Source organism: Lissotriton helveticus, chromosome 3_1 (assembly GCF_964261635.1).
Source record: "Lissotriton helveticus chromosome 3_1, aLisHel1.1, whole genome shotgun sequence".
Taxonomy (NCBI): Eukaryota; Metazoa; Chordata; class Amphibia; order Caudata; family Salamandridae; genus Lissotriton; species Lissotriton helveticus.
In genome coordinates, this window is record NC_136061.1 from 2,032,158,081 (window position 1) to 2,032,181,370 (window position 23,290).

The 23,290-nt window shown below is 41.6% G+C and overlaps 1 protein-coding gene across 1 annotated transcript in view; it reads right to left on the bottom strand.

Moving 5' to 3' along the window:
* Positions 1–23,290, bottom strand: part of SV2B (synaptic vesicle glycoprotein 2B) — a 624,280-nt gene that overhangs the window by 33,662 nt on the left and 567,328 nt on the right. The window contains exon 10 of the mRNA XM_078684094.1: positions 5,744–5,877. Within this exon, the coding sequence (XP_078540220.1) occupies positions 5,744–5,877 (134 nt within the window). The remainder of the gene's footprint in view (positions 1–5,743; positions 5,878–23,290) is intronic.

The following is a 23,290-nucleotide window of genomic DNA, read 5'->3' on the forward strand; positions in this document are numbered from 1 at the left end:
GGGATGGGGGACAATAGACATACCTTTCTTACTGATGCGGTTCCGTTTCACAGGATTGTGATCGGAATTCTGCTTAAATATCGGCTCAGTCAGCCAGAAAGCGTGCACGCCCATGCTTGGTTGAGCTGCAGCTGAGTGCTGTTCCCTCAGTAACAGAGCGGTGGAAGCCCTGCGTGTCATATGCGAGGGCCGTCAGCTGGTCAAGCAAACACTTCAAGAGGATCACCTGACCTGGCAGCACAAAGGAGGGGGAGGAATTTCGGCTGCAATGTCAATGACCCACATCCTGTGCCGCGCCGCAGCGCCCCTGGCTTCTAATCACGGCGCACCAGGGCGCCGCGGCGCACACTTTGGGAACCACAGGCGTAGGGGTAAAAATTACTATTCCCACTCCAGAGAGTGCAACAGTAGGGAAAGAGTTGGATAGCGTAGGGGTTAAAATTACTATTCCAACTCCAGTGAGTGCAATACTAGGGAAAGTAAATACTTCATATATAAATATAAATAACATAAATAGTAATACCAATTACAGAATAATTTAAATATTGTGCTATTGTATAAAATATATTAAATAATTATTTATAAATACAAAATAAAATTATTTAAGTATAAAAATTACCTACTAATACTAATTAATTACCTATTAACAATAAATTAATTTACAATTTAAAAATTAATTAATTAATTGTAATTACCAATTATATTTTAATTAATTACCTGTTACAAAATAATTAACAATTAATTCTAAATAAATACCAATACCTTAAATGACATATTTAATTAATTATAATTAAATTACTTCCCACCCTATTCCCCTATAAACCCACAACCCGCTACAGAAAATAATTTAATGAAATTAACATATTTATCAATTAATCAATTAAAATGATTGACCAATTATATTTTAATTAATTACCAATTATTATTTAATTAACAATTAATTCAAAATAATTAACAATAAATAAATTAACAAATTTAATTAATTATAATTAAATTACTTCTCACCCTATTCCCCCATAAACCCACAACCCGCTACACAAAATAAATTACTAAAATTAAAATATTTATCAATTAATCAATTATAATTAATTACCAATTATATTTTAATTAATTACCAATTAATAATCAATTAACAATTCATTCTAAATAAATATAAATAAATAAATTACCATATTTAATTAATTATAATTAAATTACTCCCCACCCTATTCCCCTATAAATCCACAACCCGCTACAGAATTATACTACACAAAAAATAAAAATAAATATTAACTTACCTTAATATCGATATTTTTGTTGTCTTTATTATGTCTAGTCGATATTATGTCCATTCTATATTTTTTACTCGATATTCTGTCCAGTCAAAATAAAAAACTCGATATTATGACTGCACACCATTGGTTAATATGCGTGTTTATTTCTCTGCCAATTTCAATGTTTCACTTTAAATACTATTTACAACCCCATCAAGTGGGCAGATATGATGCACTAGGAGAGGGGTCTGAACATGAGTCATGAATGTTCCCTTTTATATACAGATGTAGGAATGGTGCCATTGAAATATTTCGTAAAGACTGCAAGAATATACTAGGCCAGGTGTCTCCAACCTTTTCTGTATTGAGAGCTACTTATGTCAATGAAATGCATTAACAGCTACTAATATTACTGCTGTATAATTTCTAACCCTGGGCGTAGTTCGCGTAGTAGCGCTACGGGAAGCTACGCGAAGTGCACTTTGCACTACGCGAACTTCACGTAGCACTACGCGAGCTGCGTAGTAGCATTTTCGCACTGTGCAAGATGCGTTTTCAATGATTGCACAGTGCGGACAAGCATCCGGCACTGTGCAAGCATTGAAAGCGGCATCTTGCACAGTGCGAGCTGTAGTTTTCTGCTGCTCGAGTAGATTATTACTCGAGCGGCAGCTTTCTCAACGCAAACAGGTAGTTTCTCATTGAGAGCGGTCGCGAGCATGCGCAACCACTCACAATGAGAAACCTGACCTCCTTGCATTGAGAATCTCGCCGGGATGTCATTTTGCTTGCTCGCGGTCGCGAACATGATGTTCAGGACCGCGAGCAAGAAAAAAATGACCGCTGTACTACGCTACGCTGCACTACGCATGTTCGCACTGTGCTACGTGCAGCTCACGTAGTGCAAAGTTGCGAAAACTTCGCAAACTCCGCGAGCGTAGCATAGTGCTTCGCCCAGGGTTAATAATTTCAATGTGTTAATATGTATAATATTTCAACCAAGCAAAAGCTTTCTAATTTAATAAGCTGGGCTGCACACAGGTGAGCTACTCAGTGGTAGTTGGAGTGCTACAGTTGCTCATGAGCTACTGGTTAGAGACCCTTGCTCTATGCCATTCTCTAGTTTGCAGGAAGATTATGCTCCATGGAGCATGTAATGTGTCCAATGCAAACCTTTGGTGTATTCTGAAGGGTTCTCCAGCTGCTGTGATTCACCCAGCATTCAGATGTATTTCTAATGGCAGCTATTTGATTTTGAATGATCAAGGCTGCTTTGGGATGAGACCGAGAATTGCCTGTCTGGTGGCGGTTTCTGTGGTCGTGACCTGTTGTGCACAAAAACTGATTCCACCTTCCTGCACACTTAGGGATGCAACAGTTTAGCCTTTGATTCAGGTTTCTATTGTGAACTTTGATGCTTCAAGTAGACTGAAAGCCTCTTTGTTTCAGAAGGATGTGGCCTTAACTTTTGCAATGGAGATGTTTGATCTCTAGGTTGCAAGGTCTACCTCTGAGATACAGTTGTTACTCCGCACCAATTTCCCAAATCATTTTGGGGATCTAGTGCACCACATTTTTAACATTTCTAATACTCTAGCACACTTCTTTGAGACAATTAGCTCCAGGTTGCTCAGCACCTTCCACACGATCTTCGGAGTTATTCCATCTCTTATCCACTCCGTGTTTGGAAGCATTTTTGGAGGCTTATAGCTGATCCTGTTCCTGCTTGTTGGGACTCTGAATTTAGTAAATCTGCTCTGCAATGGATGTTGCATCACATGGTCAAATGGGGATAGCACTGCCACATGTGCTCCTGTGGTATGAGAGAATGTTACAGTTCACTGGCGCACGCTTGCTCCAATATCTAAACACGGACTGATTCTTGTCCTTTTGGTCCTTCAGGCTGCACAGCACACAGTCTGTGTTCCTCCGTCTCTTGTGCACTTTGGAGTGAGCCTTCCTGTGATATTTCAGCTCCTGGTGAATAATATCCTTCCTCATTCTCTGTGGATTTATTGCTGGAAGTTCCACCTTCGGCGACTGCTGAGTGGTTTGGATTTGAACATGTTTGCTCTATGCAGCTAGTGTGATTGGTACGACCGGGAACAATGTCTGCGGTTGCTGGGAACAGCAATGTTTTGTCTACTATTTAGAACATTTAAACAATTTGACATTTTCGAGCAATGCAGATTTTTCTTTTAATTTGGCCCTGTTTTTCATTGTTCTAAATTACTTTTAAATAGTATCTTTTTTTGTGCTTTTATATTGATTTTGATGCAATTTGGCTTTCAGTATGCCTTTATTATTAAAGTGCACAATACTTTTTAGGATTTTAGGTTTCCATGTCTGTATCTTTTATAGCATGCTTTTTAGGAAGCTTTTACTCACCTAACGTTTAAGGAGTTGGTGTCATAGGGTCACATTTAGGCCTGAGCAGGTACACCGCCATTTTACATGCTCACGTTTTGCTATTTTGTCTTAAACGCTGACATTTTACACACATTTGCTAGCATGCCTGTGCAGAATAATATTCTCTGAAATGGCTTTACTTACATTTACACTTTTTTATAGGCATTTTATCGAGTGCCTTGAACATTCTGTACAAAGGCTAAGTTCACTACGCAAAATGCTGTTGTTTATTATTGTCTGCCCAGCGAATGAGCTATTGCGAAAGAATCAACAATAGTGGCCTTACTGGGGCTTTGGCATGACTACATGAGTGAAGTTTATTATACAAACATCACTCCTTTGTTAAAGCAGAGGAGCATTTTGCTGACACTGCTGAGGTCGCCCCATGCCGGAATTCCAGATCATTCCTGTTTACCTCCTGTGATGGATGATGTCCAGCTCTCCACCAAGACAGGCTCCCAGATAACATTTACCCACTAGTAATGGTGTAGTTAGATCACTCTACAGGAATTCTGGCAGATTCACCCCCCTAGCTACCCTACAATTGGTAACCCTAAGTAGAAGCACAAAATAGAACAGTACTTATATTCGAGTATATCTCCTATGAAACAGCACAATAGTTGAATTGTTTACTTTCTTTACAACTCTCGTAATGCTGATTACACTGTTTCCTCTATTGATTATTGCAACACACGTATTTTACACAAGAATCCTAATGTTTCAATAAATATTGAAATGCCATGCTGTGTATTTCTTGTGTATCTCCAATTGAAAGGGTCCTAGTTCTGCTTCCACGATTTTCTTGGGGAGTCAGGGTTGTCACGGTCAGGGATTGCACATTCCACCTGTTACCTTGCTAAGTTAGGGGTACAGATGGGCACTGTGAGTTAGCAGGACAAAGGCCAACATTTCCTGATGGTGTGCACAGTCTTGCACAGTTTTGATGTTTGTTCTCCAACAAATGCACAGTCTTACTGAGAAAGTATGAACCGTACAATAATAGAAAATGGGGTAAGCAAAACATTAACCTTGCCTCAAGCAGCACATTTAATTTGGCCATGTATAAAGGAATGGAAGTGAAGATGAACATACTAAAATGCTGCCAGCAGTGTAGGCTTAAGGATGACGTAATCATTTTGTAAAGTATGTCCTCCACCAGCCAAGTGAAGTTTTGTCCAATATTTTATTATCCAGTGTTACTGCCATATTTTCAGGCTGCTGTCTTACCTCACAGCCTTGCAAAGGTTGAAGAGTGAGTACTTCTAGAATCTTAATAGACAGCTCCAAATAATTTACCCCAGTTAAAAGAATTCTAGAAATTTGGAACCCAACGGTGTAGTGTGAAAACTATCATTTAATTCTTGTGTTAAAGTACAAATATTATAGCAGATGGGGAAGCAGCATCCGAGTCAAGCTAAGAGTGCCACTTCTTAATCAGACTTAACCATCCATTGCAGCTTCTTGGGGAAATTTCAGTTTATGAAAACACGTGGCACAGCTGAACTGACAACATGTCATTGTGGGAAACCCCAATCACCCAGTAAGAGGAACGTTTCTTCAGAAAATAGCTTAGTCATAATACAACTTCTTTAGTGTGGCCAGCAGTTGCATCAGGCTGAGGGCCTTTTACTGTTGTAGATTTCCATAAACAGTTTAAATAAATAGATGTCTTGGACAGATATTCTAAGGATTTAATCCTTTCTTCTTTTGTCAGGATGGGTTCTTATGATTCTGCTATCAGCATTATTCTAAAATTGCTAAGAATGGTAGCTAGAAGTATCTAGTAAGAATTTCCAATCATTTTTTAGAATTTCCTATATGTACGTTATGCGTGCATATAAACCAACCTACTGTGAAACAAGGCTCCTGTTTGTGAACAATGTGCCTGTAATGTGTGGGTTTGGGGCAGCACATTAAGCATGTGTGCCATGTGACTGCACTACCAGGTCACTAACAGGCCCTTTAGTTCCTCATAGCTGATATTGAAAATTGCTTTCTAATTTTTGTTCACTATAAATGCATCAGTTTATTCTATGTAAAAATTCACAAAAAGATTAATTCACTGACTCATTCATAATTACCTGTGTTGTAGAAAATGGTGTGACTAATGGTGCAGTTCTTGAAGAAAGTATCACTGCCTATCACATCCTCAAAATAACAATCATCGAAGCGGGAGTTCTCAAAAGTGACATCTTTAAATTTCATTTTGTAGAACCTATGGAAAAGATCAATAAAACAGCAAATGGAATTATCTTGCATAGTCATGTCCTTTACATTTTTTTACATTGAATCATGGATTTGCTTTATTTTAAGCTTTAGCTTTAAAGATGAAGAACAACATACTTTGCCATAAACAAACTTACCACTGCTTAATTGGTCTTCCATATTAACAATTGGTGTGGACTTTGTCCACCCTAAATGTGCCATGAGCACTCTTGAAACAAGCATATTTGTTCTGGGGCATGTTTGAGTACTGCAAATTAACGTTCAATCAAGTTTTTTTATAGACGTGCACTATAATCTTTCAATAAAATGCCAGTGTTAATATGAGCATGAGTATGTTGTCATTTCACTCCTGAAGAATTTTTCAGGTGCCATACGACACCCGCTTTTTGCAAAGCATTGTTCTTTTTTCTGCTTTTTACTTACCACTGAGTTAGATCCACATCACCAAGATCATGATCTGAATGTAAACCTTCGTGGTAGCAAAGGTCATTCAAAACAACCAGCATATCCCACGTCCGAGAAGCCTACTCATTTAATAATGAGGGAATTTTTGATTGAGCGTTCGGCTCAGGCATCTAAGCCAAAGAGAAATACTAGAAACTTATATGGGGAAGAATTATAAAAAAATAAAAAACATAGCTTTGTTTAAGGAATACTCACATCTTCTCCGGTGTCAGTTTGATCTTAAAGGGGCAGAATTTGCACCCATTTCTTGCTTTTTGCAAACTCGATGGGGCAGATCTACAAGGAAGTCCCTCAGCGTGGCACCGCAAGCCCTTTGGCCCTGCCACACTGCGGTACTTCCGAAGCACAGGGATGTGACATATTTACAAAAATATGTCCCATCTCTGTGCTTCCTCCTGCACTGACGCACAAAACTGCAGCCATGCGATGGAGCAGGCACCCTTGCACCATGGTGCAATAATGCCTGCGTTATGGGGAGATTGTTTTTGTGCAGGAAGGGGCACCTTCCTGCACAAGAACAATCACTACAGGCATTTTCCTCTTTCAATGCGTGCTGTAGAATGCAGCACGTATTGAAAGAGGAAAACACAAGGAGAAATTAAAATATTTCTCCTCATTGCGCCTTGCTACGCCACCTCTAGGGTGGCGCAGTATTCAGACGTATTTCCAGATTTACGATTTCTCATACTGGTGGCGCAGGGGGCTTGTAAATCTGCCCCACTATATTTAATTGCAACTTATAATTTTGCGAGTCTTGCAGTTGATCTCTTTATGGCACGTAGGATTTAGCACTTGGAAGTTTTAATGGGTGTTTGAGCCATGCTGAAGTTTTCAATACAGATTAAAAAAAAAATCAATACCTGTCTGTGAATAAACGTTTGTGTAATGACGTTCTGTGGTATCATGGAGAAGGATTTGGGGGGGGTGGAGTTGCTAAGTGCATGATGCCATTTATGTGAGGCCAAATATAGCGAGATGGTATAAAAGGGAGAGCTTCTGAAAACGTCTAAATAAAGAGCTCTACTAATTTTTCTTCCACTAATTGAATACAAGAACAGAGTTGTTTGGACTAAATATTGAATTTTTAATATCCTATTACTAAGAAATTGTGTCAAAAATATCTTAAGTACAGAAATACTGTATCACAGAATATCACTGTCAAGAATATTTTTTGGGGTTCATAGTATTGTTTTAAATAACATTGTTTTATTTGATATTGTTTAATTAAATAGTTCTAAAATTGCTTTTTTGTTAAATTTAATATATATTATCTAAAATATATATGCATTAAAATATTAGTTTTGGGTGTTAGCATTGTTACTGCAATTGTTATTCATTTTTGCACCATAGATTGCAATTTAAAATGTTAAATGTATTTGTTGTTTTATCAATTAAATTATTAATCTATAATGTAGTAGCAGATTATTGGGGCTGTAGGGGTATAGGGTAGGAAGTAATTTAAGTATTATTTAATTTAATTGTTAATTTTGGTATTCACTAAATATGTAACTGATTAATAATTTTTTTATTATGTAATACTGCAATAGTTATATTATGGATTGAAGTTTAACTTGTTATTTTGAATGTATATTCAAATTCCCAAATGCTGATTAGCTGTTTGTATTGTGTATAGGTGGTTGTTGTTGTTTTATTTTTATTTTTAGGAATAGTGTGGGAAGTTTTTTTAATTACTAATATTTTTATAATAATGTTAAATGCTTAATAATTTGTTATTGCTTATTAATTATGTACCGGTTATTTATATTTAAGTTGTTTTATTTTTTAATTAAATGTCAGCTTTCTAGCAGTGTTTTCATGCATAGGATTAGCACAATGCTATGTTGAGCTAGAAAAGCAACAAAGATTTTTCTGCAAAAATAGCAAAAGGATTTGTCACTTTTCTAGTTTAGCCTGGATAGCAGTGTGCTAATACTATGCTAGGAAAACAGAGATTTGAGGTGGGCAGATTTAGAGAACATCTCTCCGCCTAAACTTGGGAACTCTCCAGTGTTCCTAGCCTTGTTTTGCATAATTTATGTGGCACTTTAAGGCGCGTATTTACAAGCTCCTTGTGCTGCTGGTACATCACCTTTTCCAAAGTGACGCACTGGCGGTGCAAGGGGATTGGAAATAAGCCTCTACTCTTGTAAGTGTTTGGTTTTATATAACATTTTTATTCTACTTTACATTGCACTATGTTTAAGTTTAACAATATTTTAAAAATAGTACTTTAGCTTAAATATCAGAAAATCAAAATTCATACCTCCCTGCAGATTTGCTTGTGGTGTAGAGGAAGAGCATCCTCCATAGGGACACATGTTTTCGCTGTCGAGAAAAAATAAATGTCAATTTGCTCAGGAGGTTTGAGCAACCCTTTACAGAGCATTCCACTATGAAGAACTCCTCACTATAGGAAAAGGAGCTTTTGAGAAATTCACATGACATTCCCAGAACGATGCCTGGAAAGCTGTGCTAGGATCTAATGGAGTAACTCCATGCCATCTTCCGCTCCCTGGATCCAAACCAGCCCCCAGACAGACAACTTCCCCAGACTACTGTGGAGGTTTCCCCAATGCTCTATTCGCTCCACACCCCATGTACATACTGCCCACCATTTCTGTACTGCCCCATCTCTCCTCCCCCCAATCTGGGAGAAGGAGACAATTCCAGCCTGCTATGCCTCTGCGACCCTGAGCCCTGAGAGGAGATTACTCTTGCCAGAATTTAGTCTCTGGAAGCTGCTATCTAAGGAAGTAGAAGTACTTGCATGGATCTACCTACTGCCTGTGTTTGCCGACCATTGTTGCAGTCTTACTATCTCCTTTACACTGTCCTGGGAATCCCGTGGCCTTTTTTCTGGCTTCGCCCAGGGCAGCATTCACCTACCAGCTGATCCCACGGTCAGAGTCTGAGAGCTGAAACAGTTCCACAGCTCCGTGACTGCCTCATCCATCTGACAGGATTATGCAGGAACCTTTTGAACACCATCAAGGTGGCATTATACACATCCTATGGGGCACTCTGGGGAAATCCTACTTGACATTCTGAGGTGGGTCATAACCTTGCAGTTCATTTTATTGCATTATGGACTCCAGCATGGCAGTAGTGAGGCACAAAGAAGTGCAGCAACACCAGTGGGGCTGACAAAGGTCTACCTTCTTCCTCAGAAACTACTGAAACCGGAGAGGTGTGGGCTACCCTTCAAGGGACATGGAAGGCAAAGATGTTCACTGCATAAAGCACAGCAGGGATCCATCTGCCATAAATAGAATTACAGCATCAAAAACCTCCCAGAACCACACTTATACACTGCTATATATATACCATTGCCCTTTGGGTATTCAAGCAGCAAATAGGTGGACAGTTGGGTATTACCTAACACATGCTTGACTAGGACTAAGGCATACCCTGTAGTGATTCAAACCTCAGCCAATGCATCCAAGTCAAGTCAAGTCAAAACACACTTTATTCGATTAATAAAAATCATAAAAGTATACTATACAAATAAATAATGCCAGAGTTACATCAATACAATAAAAACTTAAAAGCATCTTTGCATAAAAACATCAATTCATTATTATTTCTTAAGAACACATTCTTATGGCATCATTATATTATTTTCGCCAGTCTAATCTTCCTGCTTCTAATGGATGCTACGAAGAAATTAGCAACGCCAAACATGATCACAGGGGATTCCATTCGTTGTAGATAGAGCAGTGCTGGCTTAATTTGTAGGTAGCCCTTATCTTTTAAAAGTGGGAGAATAAACTTTTTCCTGCCACTAGTATAAAAGGAGCAGAGAAATAAAAAGTGCATTATATCTTGTGGTGAATGGCCATCACATTTGCATGGTACTGCTTCCTCTGGCCTACTCCAACCCATAGGATCAGACAGTAAGAAATGGATTTGATTAAAAAGAAATTTTGTGATCAACCAACGATGGAATGGGACCGTAATGGTACTGAGATATGGTTGGATAGATAGAGACACAATCAGTAGGAAATGGGCCCTAACAGTAGGTTTGTTTAGTTGCACATATTCCCGCTCCTGGTCTCTAAGTTTCTTGAAATTAGACTTAACCCAATTGATGTCACCCTTTACCAGCCCATCTGGATTAGTAAAAATCTCAGGGCGTCCCAATTCCATAGCGGTTTTCTTGATAAAAGATAGCCACTGGATTTCCTTTGATTTCTCCAGTTTCATGCAATCTTTCAAAATCTCATGGTTCAGGGTGAGTTTAGGGTTCAACCATGTTTTTATCCATAATACGATGGGGGCTAAGCTTATGATGTCTGTAATATAGCCCATCCCTAGCTCTTGATGGACCGAAAAAGTAGCTGTTGCTTGGGGGAGGGCACGGAGGACTTTATTTTCCTCAGTCTGGATAGGCTTATGTTGTTTATACCCCTAAATGCCAGCCCCATATCTTGCAATAGCAATAGACTTAGCTTTATAGATGGATAAAAGTGCTTCACATGGTTTCCCCCCTAACCGTTTAGCGAAACCTAGGATGGCGGCAGAAGAGCTTTTAACCGCATTTACTTTAGAGGTAATTTGGGGGCCCCAGGTAACCATGTCGTCAAACACTACCCCCAAGTACGTAAAAACTTTCACCCTGGAGATCGCACATTCATTACAGAAAAAGGTTTTGGAGCTATATTTATTAGAACCCAGTGTCATAACATTTGATTTGCCAGTATTAATGATCAGGTCTAAAGATTTCATAAATTCACCGAAGGAATATAACAATCTTTGAAGGCCAAGGGGGGTCCGTGCCAGCAGAACGGCATCGTCCGCGTATAGGAGTACAGGGATGTTCGTTCCTCCCATACGCGGAATGTCAAGAGATGCCTTTACCAATGAATCTTCCAGTGAATTGATGTATAAGGTGAAGAGCAAAGGGGCCAAAATGCACCCTTGGCGCACTCCTCTCCCAGACCTAAACCTAGCCGTGCACTCCCCCTCCTGTGTCATTCTTATGGATGCATAGAGGTCCCTGTGAAGTTCAGCCAGGAAGTACACCAGTGCACGGTCCAACCCCAGGTCCAGTAGTATGGTCCACAGCCTTGACCTATTAACTAGGTCAAAGGCTGTGGACAGGTCCATGAAACCCAAATAAACTGAACCTTTGGCTACCACCGTATATTTATTTATAATTAGATGCAGATTGAGGCACTGGTCTTCCGTGCCTCTGCCGGCTCGAAACCCGTACTGAGCGTTGACAAGATGTTATTTTCTACAGCCCAGTCCGTTATTTTTGCCAATATCACCTTCCCCAAGATTTTAACGGAGGAGTCCAGTAGGGATATTGGCCTGTAACATTTGGGGTCACCCCTTTGGCCCTTTTTAAACACTGGAATGATGGTTGAACAAGACCAAGTAGCTGGGCGCCTTGCGACAACTGAGGTGTTAAAAACATTTGTAAGAATTTTGGCCCAATATTTACGGTTGGTCTTATATAAATCGGAGGGCACACCATCTGGGCCAGGGGCCTTATGGCCCGCAGTATCCTATATCGCCTTCCCTACCTCCTCATTAGTGAAAAACAATGATGTCCCGGTCGAATTAATCGAAGGGACCTCAAAGCTTTCAATCTCCAGGTTACTCCCGTAGATTGCCTCAAAATGGTTTAACTAATATCCTTCGGAGATATTTATTTCCAAAGCGCCGTTCACAGCGCCGGAAAATAACGGGTTGTTAACTATCGCCCAAAATTTAGAGCTGTCCCTTATGGTAGCCTTATCCATCAGTGCGGCCCAGGCATCCCTTTTAATTTAATTTTTACTAGCCTGAACTGTGGATTTATATGCTTTCCTCAGCTGCAGAACTTGCAGTTTATCTCGAGGAGACTTTTTCAAGGCCCTGATAAGCAGATTATGTGCTCTGGAGCAATTTTGATCAAACCATCCCTTGCCCAATATATTCTTGGGGCGGGTTTTCACTGTGAGTTCTTTGGCCACTTGGGCACAAATTGTCTCAAAGGAGGCAATAACACCCCCTCCCTTACTTAAGGGGACCAAGCAGACGTTCAAATCATCTCCAACTTTCAAGCTGATGGTATTAAAAAATTCATCTGGAATTACTTTATCCCACTTTATTCTCCTCCCTTGATCCTTAGGTTTAGCCTCCAGTACTGCTGTAGAAGCACTCTGTTTATTAAAAAGGATAAAAGTATGATCCAGTTCCAGTATCACAGGGTTGTGGTCACTGTACGTGGAGGGGACGGCATTGTAGAAAGTTACATAGCCTAGAAGGCCAGGAGATAAAAATATATAATCTATAATAGATTTACTCTCCCTGGCTCTATATGTCACCACCCGGTCATTCCTATCAAGAAAGCCAGGTTCATACAGGTCCATAGTTGACAGGCAGTCCTCCAGTGCTCCCCCTTTGCAGAATGTTCAAAGTGTTGGGGGGTTGAGTTAGGAGGACCATCCTCGTCAACAAACTGACAATTTAAATGACACAAATGAATATTAAAATCTCCCATCAAAATATAATAAACAAAAGTGGTTTGACTTTCCATATACACATTTAAAAATGTGACCAGTGCAAAAAGGTGCTCATTTGGATTCTCCCCTACCATAGAGTTGTAAAAATTAATAAGTAGGAGGGTTGTGATATTAGTCAATCTGACTTCTACTATCAGGTGATTGGGGGAAGTGGAATCTAGCTTTTTAGCTGTACCTGCTAATTTCACCGACACCAGCAACATCAGACCGCCTCTGTCTCTACCTGCCGGAGAGCGGCAGGCAGGGACAAAGTATGATGTATAGCCAGTGACCCAGAACCTACACTCACTATCCCATGTCTCTTGTAAGGCTACAATATCATACTCCTTCAGGAAATTTATCCAGACCTCATCGTCTCTTTTTGAGCGTAACCCAGCAATATTCCAGCTTAGTATTTTGGCCGTCTCAGACAACCCCTCTATGCATCCAATACCTGGTGCGGCTCACATCCTATATATGCTTGGTATATCCTTGTCTACTGCTGAGCCACTTCCCAGTAGAGCTGTGTCTCTTGCGGAGTCATACAGCACTCTGCTGGTCTCTTCAGAACCATACTCAACTATATCCTTACAGTGGAATTAATCACTGGCACCCTTCACTAGGCTGCTAACACTTGCGATACCCCAATAAACTGCATCCACGAATACTCAATGGATCCCACACCCAACTACAGACTACAGACAATCGGTACCAGCTCCTTCAGCATGATCACCCCCTAATCTCTGGAAACATGGTCATAAAAACCATAGGCACATGGAGCTCAAAGACCACCCCGAAACATTCCTGATTTCTACCAATGTACAAAAAAAGGCAGACAAAAAAATGTACCTCTTCTATGCCTGCTGTGAGATGGAAAGAGCTCTTTCTAAGTATCTAAATCAGCCAAAATTCCATATGGCCCCAAGCTCACTATCTTCACTATCATTGAACATCATAGGTGAACTTCTTACGTTACATCTTTAGTATCCATATAGAGAAAAGGCAATATCCTGGTCCAAGCAGCTGAGCATAACTTCAATTATAATTTTTATGTACTTCTCAACACTGCTCAATATTTATCCCTAGAAACACTTACAACCTAGCCCCCTCTTTACCATCCCTCCTCCAATCAAGACCTTCTCCATCTTGTCTGAGTTCATCTTCAGTCGGCTGTTCCTCATCTATTCAGCGACGGCCTTCATTCCTTCATGAAGGTTGGTTTTGGCGGTGTGCGGGTCCTTGGTGAGGGAGAGGAGCAGCTGGGTGTCATTGGCGTAGGAGACGATGTTGCGGTTGTGGCGACGTGGGCGAGCGGTGTAGATGTTATACAGAATTGGCCTGAGAGATGAGCCATGGGGTACACGCAGATAATCTCGGTGGCTTCGGAGCGGAAGGAGGGAAGGCGGACACTCTGTGTTCTGCCAGACAGGAAGAAAGTGGTCCAGTCCAGGGCCTTCTCTTAGATCCCGGCGTTGTGGAGGCGTGTTCGTAGCGTGTGGTGGCAGACTGTTTCAAAGGCCGCTGACAGGTCCAGGAGGACACAATCACGGCAGTCCAAGCTGTGGAGGATTGCACCGTCATCAGGGTCTACATGGTTTGAACTGTGCGAACCAGTTTCGTGGAGTATCAGTCTATGAAATATGGACCGCATATTTGCCGTCCTGAGGCCCGCTAGAGGGCAGAAAATATGGACAAATTACTGTTTTGCATGCAGAACCCACCAGAGGGAAATAATTGTGTTCAGGCCAACTACAAAGCCCAGTATGCATTGGAATAACAGTGCACCGACAGCGGCCTACTGAAGGGCGGTTGACAGCCACACCTTTGAGAAAGGAGCAGGGGGCTCCAAAACCGGTCAGGCGCTATCGTTTTCAGGACTGCAATATCGTCTCCCCGCAGAATAAAGGTTTGGTTTGAACATCTGTTACTGATTGCGTCCTCTTGCTTTTGACAAATCTTGGAAACAAATATATATATATATATATATATATATATATATATATATATATATATATATATATATATATATATATATATATATATATATGTATCCAAATCCACACCTCCTCCGAAGACAAAGTGCGAGGCCACAGCAAGGGAACACGAGGAAACACCTTTATTCCATCACAGAGGTAAGAGAGCAGAATCACCACCCACTATCGGCGGATGCATTTCGGCAATACCTTTAGCCTTCCTCAGCGCCAGTGGTGTGTTGCTTCAGATGTAGGTGATAAAGTATCTTGCCCTATGCTGATTGGTCGTGCATCGCTCTGCCCCCAAATGTTGAATGCCTATTGTGGACATCTCTGGTAGGTCACTCCATGTTCTGTGACTACCAGTCCCAGCATGCATAGTTGTTGGTAAGCACTTCTGGGCGATGTTGCGCAGAGCGGGTTGGTGCTACAAAGGTGTCGGCTCTCCGTGCCTCATGCTTCTGGCACACGATATCTCCTCAGGTCCCCAACCGTTCCAACCTGAAAGTATCCGGGTTTTAAATAAGCGGGGGCAAGGAAGGCAATCATTCCTCGCCCAGCATGAAGCAAAATTGCCTCAACACTGCCTCATCTCGTCCCGGGCTGACAGGTGGGCTCTGGTCATTCCGGTAACCCGGATCCGCTCCAATGTTCCACAAACGTAGACACCAGTGAGCCAGAGCCTGCTTAAAGGAACGGGGGCCTCGTGTGCGCGACACTGGAAATCGCGCTGTAAATCCAAATCCACACCTCCTCCGAAGACAAAGTGCGAGGCCACATCAGGGGAACACGAGGAAACACCTTTATTCCATCACAGAGGTAAGAGAGCAGAACCACCACCCACTATCGGCGGATGCATTTCGGCAATACCTTTAGCCTTCCTCAGCGCCAGTGGTGTGTTGCTTCAGGTGTAGGGCGGGTATCACAGATAAAGTATCTTGCCCTATGCTGATTGGTCGTGCATGGCTCCGCCCCCAAATGTTGAATGCCTATCGTGGACATCTCTGGTAGGTCACTCCATGTTCTGTGACTACCAGTCCCGGCATGCATAGTTGTTGGTAAGCACTTCTGGCGATGTTGCGCAGGGCGGGTTGGTGCTACAAAGGTGTCGGCTCTCCGTGCCTCATGCTTCTGGCACACGATATCTCCTCAGGTCCCCAACTGTTCCAACCTGAAAGTATCCGGGTTTTAAATAAGCGGGGGCAAGGAAGGCAATGATTCCTCGCCCAGCATGAAGCAAAATTTCCTCAACACCACCTCATCAGGTCCCGGGCTGACAGGTGGGCTCTGGTCATTCCGGTAACCCGGATCCGCTCCAATGTTCCACAAACGTAGACACCAGTGAGCCAGAGCCTGCTTAAAGGAACGGGGGCCTCGTGTGCGCGACACTGGAAATCGCGCTGTAAATCCAAATCCACACCTCCTCCGAAGACAAAGTGCGAGGCCACAGCAGGGGAACGCGAGGTAACACCTTTATTCCATCACAGAGGTAAGAGAGCAGAACCACCACCCACTATCGGCGGATGCATTTCGGCAATAACTTTAGCCTTCCTCAGCGCCAGTGGTGTGTTGCTTCAGGTGTAGGGCGGGTATCACAGATAAAGTATCTTGCCCTATGCTGATTGGTCGTGCATCGCTCCGCCCCCAAATGTTGAATGCCTATCGTGGACATCTCTGGTAGATCACTCCATGTTCTGTGACTACCCGTCCCAGCATGCATAGTTGTTGGTAAGCACTTCTGGGCGATGTTGCGCAGGGCGGGTTGGTGCTACGAAGGTGTCGGCTCTCCGTGCCTCATGCTTCTGGAACACGATATCTCCTCAGGTCCCCAACCATTCCAACCTGAAAGTATCCGGGTTTTAAATAAGCGGGGGCAAGGAAGGCAATCATTTCTCGCCCAGCGTGAAGCAAAATTGCCTCAACACCGCCTCATCTTGTCCCGGGCTGACAGGTGGGCTCTGGTCATTCCGGTAACCCGGATCCGCTCCAATGTTCCACAAACGTAGACACCAGTGAGCCAGAGCCTGCTTAAAGGAACGGGGGTCTCGTGTGCGTGACACTGGAAATCGCGCTGTAAATCCAAATCCACACCTCCTCCGAAGACAAAGTGCGAGGCCACAGCAGGGGAACACGAGGAAACACCTTTATTCCATCACAGAGGTAAGAGAGCAGAACCACCACCCACTATCGGCGGATGCATTTCGGCAATAACTTTAGCCTTCCTCAGCGCCAGTGGTGTGTTGCTTCAGGTGTAGGGCGGGTATCACAGATAAAGTATCTTGCCCTATGCTGATTGGTCGGTCATCTCTCCACCCCCAAATGTTGAATGCCTATCGTGGACATCTCTGGTAGGTCACTCCATGTTCTGTGACTACCAGTCCCAGCATGCATAGTTGTTGGTAAGCACTTCTGGGCGATGTTGCGCAGGGCGGGTTGGTGCTACGAAGGTGTCGGCTCTCCATGCCTCATGCTTCTGGAACACGATATCTCCTCAGGTCCCCAACCGTTCCAACCTGAAAGTATCCGGGTTTTAAATAAGCGGGGGCAAGGAAGGCAATCATTCCTCGCCCAGCGTGAAGCAAAATTGCCTCAACACCGCCTCATCTCGTCCCGGGCTGACAGGTGGGCTCTGGTCATTCCGGTATATATATATATATATATATATATATATATATATATATATATATATATATATATATATATATATATATATATATATATATATATATATATTCACAGAAAAAACCATAGGTTATAGACCATTTATAGTTAGGAATTAGCATTTACAAAACCTTGAAAATTCACTGAAAAAACCATAGGTTATAGACCATATATAGTTAGGAATTAGCATTTAGAAAACCTTATTTTACTCACACAAAACCATTGAAATTCCATATATAGTTAGTTGCACTAACTATATATCGCGCACCCGCAATCCACTGCTGATGATGTCACATATTACATCATTCATGACATGGTCAGTGACATCACTGATGACATCACTGATGACATCTCAAATGACATCACTGATGACAACATCCAGTGACTGTATGTTTCTGTAAAGTTAAAATATGTCTTAGATATTGAAGAATGAGTGGATGTATAAGTGTCTGGATGAAGGATTTAGTAGGTGCGTGACTGACTGTATGAGTGAGTGATTAAATGTGTCTCACTGAATGCATGGGTTAGTGACTAAACTGTCTTAATTTGTGCATCATTATGTCTGTTGTGATGTAAACTGCTGCATGTGTTGATCATTAGCTATACGAGAGGCTATATGTGTTATTAATTGGTTGCCCAAGTATTTCTATGGGAGATTGAGTTTGTGTGGGGGTGGCTGGAAGGTGTGTGACTCTGTGCATAGATGTGTGAGCAGTTTATTCACTAGGTGTATGAGTTCAAGAGTGCATGTGGAAACAGCTACATGGGCAGTTGACTGTGTGCATGAGTGTATTGATGAGTGAATGGATATCTCAATGCTACATGTCATAGTAAGTACATATGTAAAACACAGTACATGTGAGAGTTGGCATATATAAATAACTGTGCATGAGAGCCACTGAGTGAGTGGTTGTATCGATCATTGTGAACTTGTATCAGGGATTGTATAAGAGAGTAAATATGTGTTAGTATATGTTTCAATAAGTAAGGTGTGTATAACTGTATAGTTGAAGAAATGGAGGTGAGATTGTTTCTTTGCATGACTGACTGGGTGTGTGAGTAACTCCATGGATGAGTGGCAGTGTGTGAGTGTCTGTATACACTGAGTGTATCTAAGGTTATATTAGAGTCTGAAGAGGTTTATCGTATTAGCACAAGAATGATGCCAAATGAGACGTCATCAGTGATGTCATCAGTGATGTCATTTGAGATGTCATCAGTGATGTCATCAGTGATGTCACTGACCATGTCATGAATGATGTAATATGTGACATCATCAGCAGTGGATTGCGGGTGCGCGATATATAGTTAGTGCAACTAACTATATATGGAATTTCAATGGTTTTGTGTGAGTAAAAAAAGGTTTTCTAAATGCTAATTCCTAACTACATATGGTCTATAACCTATGGTTTTTTCAGTGAATTTTCAAGGTTTTGTAAATGCTAATTCCTAACTATATATGGTCTATAACCTATGGTTTTTTCTGTGAATTTCATTGGTTTTTTAACAGCTAATATCTGTAGCTGTAAAATGTATTCTTCTTTAAATCCAAAAATATATTTTATATGTTTATGAATAATTTTTTTTTTAAATATTTTTTTTTCTTCGTTCCCGCTTCGCGAATCGGGAAGCTTCCCGTTAGCTGACCTTGATGCCGCGAAATAGACCGCGAGCCGGTAAACGTTTCTTTACCGCAAGTGCCGCGTTAGAAAACAACATCGTGACGCCTCCCGTCCGCATGACGTTTCACGTTGTCACGTGATACGTCATATGACATGCTACGTTAGCGAACTGGTACGCGAAGCGAGTCGCAAAGCGCAGGTTTCTGGAAGCAAACCGGGAGGCCCTGCAAAGCGCTTAACGTAAACACAGCAAGTCATGTGACTTGGTAATAACACTTTTCATTGGTTCATTTCACTTTTGGTTTCCTAATGATGTAAGACTAGGTCATATAATCTAAAATGAACACTTTTGATTGGTTGAGAACTCTTGTTTTTCCCAAATGATGAAAATCCCTCCTTCTTTCCTCACTCTGACTTTCATCATTGTGAGAGAAAGACCCTTTGTGATCACTGAGCAATGGCTTCTTTAGTAGCTTCAGCTGGTGCTTCCCCACCACCTCCACCACATCCAAGGAAGAGTGGACCACCTGCTCAAGTTCTAATTCAACAAGAAGAAGAAGAAGAGGAACAGGAGGACGAGCACGAAGAGAGGCAGTTTTTGCCTGAGCAGCCCAGGACGTCTCACCGGAAAGAAAACTTCATTTGGCAATTTTTTAAAATTCCCAAAGGTCAGAAAAAAGTAAATGCAAGATACGTAACTTGCCTTATATGTCAAGATAGACTGTCCAGAGGGACCGACAAAAAATACAGTTTCGGAAACTACACAATGCATCGCCATATGACTAGGTGGCATCCTAACAACTACAGTGCTGCACAGTTTCGGAACGACCTAGATAATCTCCCTATTATGGCCAGAAGATCTGTTGTACCGGAAGTAACGGGACCAGAGGGCAGGGAGATGGTGCCAAATATACAAATGAGATTTGGTGATGTAAAACACATCTGCGCATTTTGCGATGGATTCATTTCCTACGGAGAAAAAAGCATCACTCTGATCAACAGAGCTATTGACTATCATATGCAAGTTTGTCCGAAACGCCCAAAATAATAAATACTTCTTTTTTTTGTTTTGTTGCTCCTGTTGAGCCCTTTACAATGAATCGTTTTCATTGCCCCCTCCAAGAAAAACCCAAAAAAATATAAAACTGTTCCGAAAAATTCAAAAACAGTAAAAAAATGTTCAGAAAAATAAAAAAAAAAGTTATTTTCAGAACTACCTCCCCGTTATTAAAAAATTGGTACAATATTTGGAACTGTGCCAACCTCTATTTCTCTTAGTTCGCTTCCTAGTTCGCTCGCTGGTACGCGAACCGGAAGCGAACCAAAAACAGTAAGTATAAGGGAAGGAAACAGACACTTATGTTAAAAGAAACACAGCTATAAGGGAGTAAACTAGAGATACCATTACCCGTAATCCACTGCTGATGATGTCACATATTACATCATTCATGACATGCTCAGTGACATCATCAGCAGAGGATTGCGGGTTTTTTGGCAACATGCCTTATCCACGGTTTAATAACGCTGCCTTTTGCTTTATATAAGTTTTCAAATTGTATGAAATATATACCAATAGGTCGTTATGAACCTTTAGGTAGTGCTTTTCTTCATGAGGTCTGGTCGCTTCCATACACATACAGATGTTTCAAAGATGATCAAGAAGTTTATCTGAATGGAGAGGAATGCACTGAGACGCCAGATCATTCACTAATGTGTAGGCACATACAGTTACACGGTTCATGCAACAAACACCGACCAAATATGGCTTGCGTGTTGCAAGGCACGCCAGTTCCTGCTATCATCCCCACGTTCAAGTTGTTGGAAAATGGTAGTTATTTGATGCTCAATAATGAAGATTGTTCTGAGTTAATTAAAAGTATTCCTTTTATCGTAACAGTAAGTGAACGGGTTATTTGCTGCAGAAATGTTCTATTTCCTCCCACACATGAACATAGGGAGTTTTCAATCTGGCCACAAATACCAACCTTGGGACACGTTTCAACGGCATGGCAAGAATAAGAGCTCTTTTGTCTCAGAGAGAGGTGGCCTTGAGTTCGGCCCGTGAAACTTTCGTACTTCACATAGCGAACACCCATACAGAGGTGCACACCCTTTTCAATTAAGATTTGCCTTTCAATTTCAGCAACATGTTTCCGACTATCTTTAACGCATCCTCCACAAAGTCCCTGGCACACTTTTTTAAAGTTGTTACCAGTGGTCTCGTGACTTCATTTGAGAAAATCTTTGGAGTCATCCCTGCTTCCTTTCATTGTATTTTCTGCACTCTGGTTCGTAGATTGGCATTTTTACTTGCATTACCAGCGGACGCTCTTGTGCTTTTTTACATTTTTAAATATGGATGTCCCTCCTATGCAACCTCCGACCCTGCAGCTGCTGACACTGTTCCGCAATCGCATGCTAGAATATTATGGCACAATGCCGTTGGCGATATTAAGCACGGCATATGGATTATCTTTTCGGTTCTCCTACTTCACCTGTGTCCAGCCTGTATTTCACTGCCTGACCTGTGATTTCGATTGGGCCATTGATTTGTGTCTCTGCGGACCGGTTTCTCCTGACGTCGACTTTAATCAGCTGATGACTCCTATCATTACTCACGAGTTGGTTTGTCCTGGCGAAAGGATTATGGCTGTGGCATTGATGCATGGACTACTTGGTCCCTGGAATTTACTGGCGGCAGCACAGTCTTTCTTGGAACAGAGCTTTCTTGAAAACCCACCGAGCTGTCCTCTGATGGTGATAGAGGATCCGGTGCTGGGAGAGCACGTATGTTCTTTTCCGCTTTTAAATTGGATGGCTGAACTGTTTTCGGATGAAGACGGTGACTTCCTATTGGAGGCTGTTGCAGCTTATTTTGCATACACAGTTATGTCATAGACCTTTTTCATGTTTGATATGCTGAGTACTAGCATTTCATTGACAATTCATTGACTTATTTGTCAAGTTTTTATTATTTACCTTGCCTATTGGCTTAAGACTCGATAAAGTACTTGGCTGTTTTATTTTTCTTTAGCATTAAATTTTCCTAGTTTTTAATGCTTTACCTTGCGGACCGTCCACATATAACCTTGCAATCTGCTCTCATGAGATGGCACTTCTATTATCTTATTCAGTTCGTTTCCGGATCATGAGGAGGTGTCATCTAGGTCCTGGATATCTTTACACCGTGTTAAGTTAGCATGGGCTCATTACCGGTTTAAACGCCATTTTTCCTTTTTTGCAACTTCTGCACACGACACTTAGTTGTTGCTTTAGCTTTCCACCTAGTAGTTCATCGTGGTTTACATGAGAATAATATGTTATTGGTCTACTATCTGCTTTACTTGTTAAACTATATCTGTACAGCGAGTGCTAAAGTTTCAAGAACAACACGATACAGAATTGTTATGAGGTCTGATCTCCACGACTTCATACTCATAACATAAGTGCAACTTCTGCCAATTCTGGGCATGAGGCGGGTTTTATATTGCTTTGCCGAACACACATACACAACAGTTGATGCGGTTCACATGAAGAGAGAGCTGGTGTATGCTGATGTGATTCCTTCAAATCTAAGACACTAAAGTATGGGCACGCCCTAAACCAACACAAAGAGACCTTCTTAGCAAATAATATAATATGTGTATTAGGGAGGGTGAGATATAAGCAGCCGCGGGCCGTGGAGGGAGTTACGATGGGGCAGGGAGGCGGGGAGGGGGAGAAGCAGGGTGGAGCCCTCTCTACCTTGCCCCTCCCCCTCCCCGCCTCCCTGCCCCACCGTAACTCCCTCCACGGCCCGCGGCTGCTTATAAGTGTTGCTAACTCTTATTCATTTACAGCATGTTAACATACTGTCACCATTCGCTTTTTATGTACTAGTAACTATGCTGGTAATTTTGCTACTGATAATATGTGTACTTGTATTCTCCACCCTGCTTCTCCCCCTCCCCGCCTCACCGTAACTCCCTCCACGGCCCGCGGCTGCTTATAAGTGTTGCTAACTCTTATTCATTTACAGCATGTTAACATACTATCACCATTCACTTTTTATGTACTAGTAACTATGCTGGTAATTTTGCTACTGATAATATGTGTACTTTTATTATCTAAGGTACTACGCCTGAGAAGACGGCATTAGTAAATAAACATTTCAAATACACATCTGTTCTTCTTAACTCCATGTTCTGGTT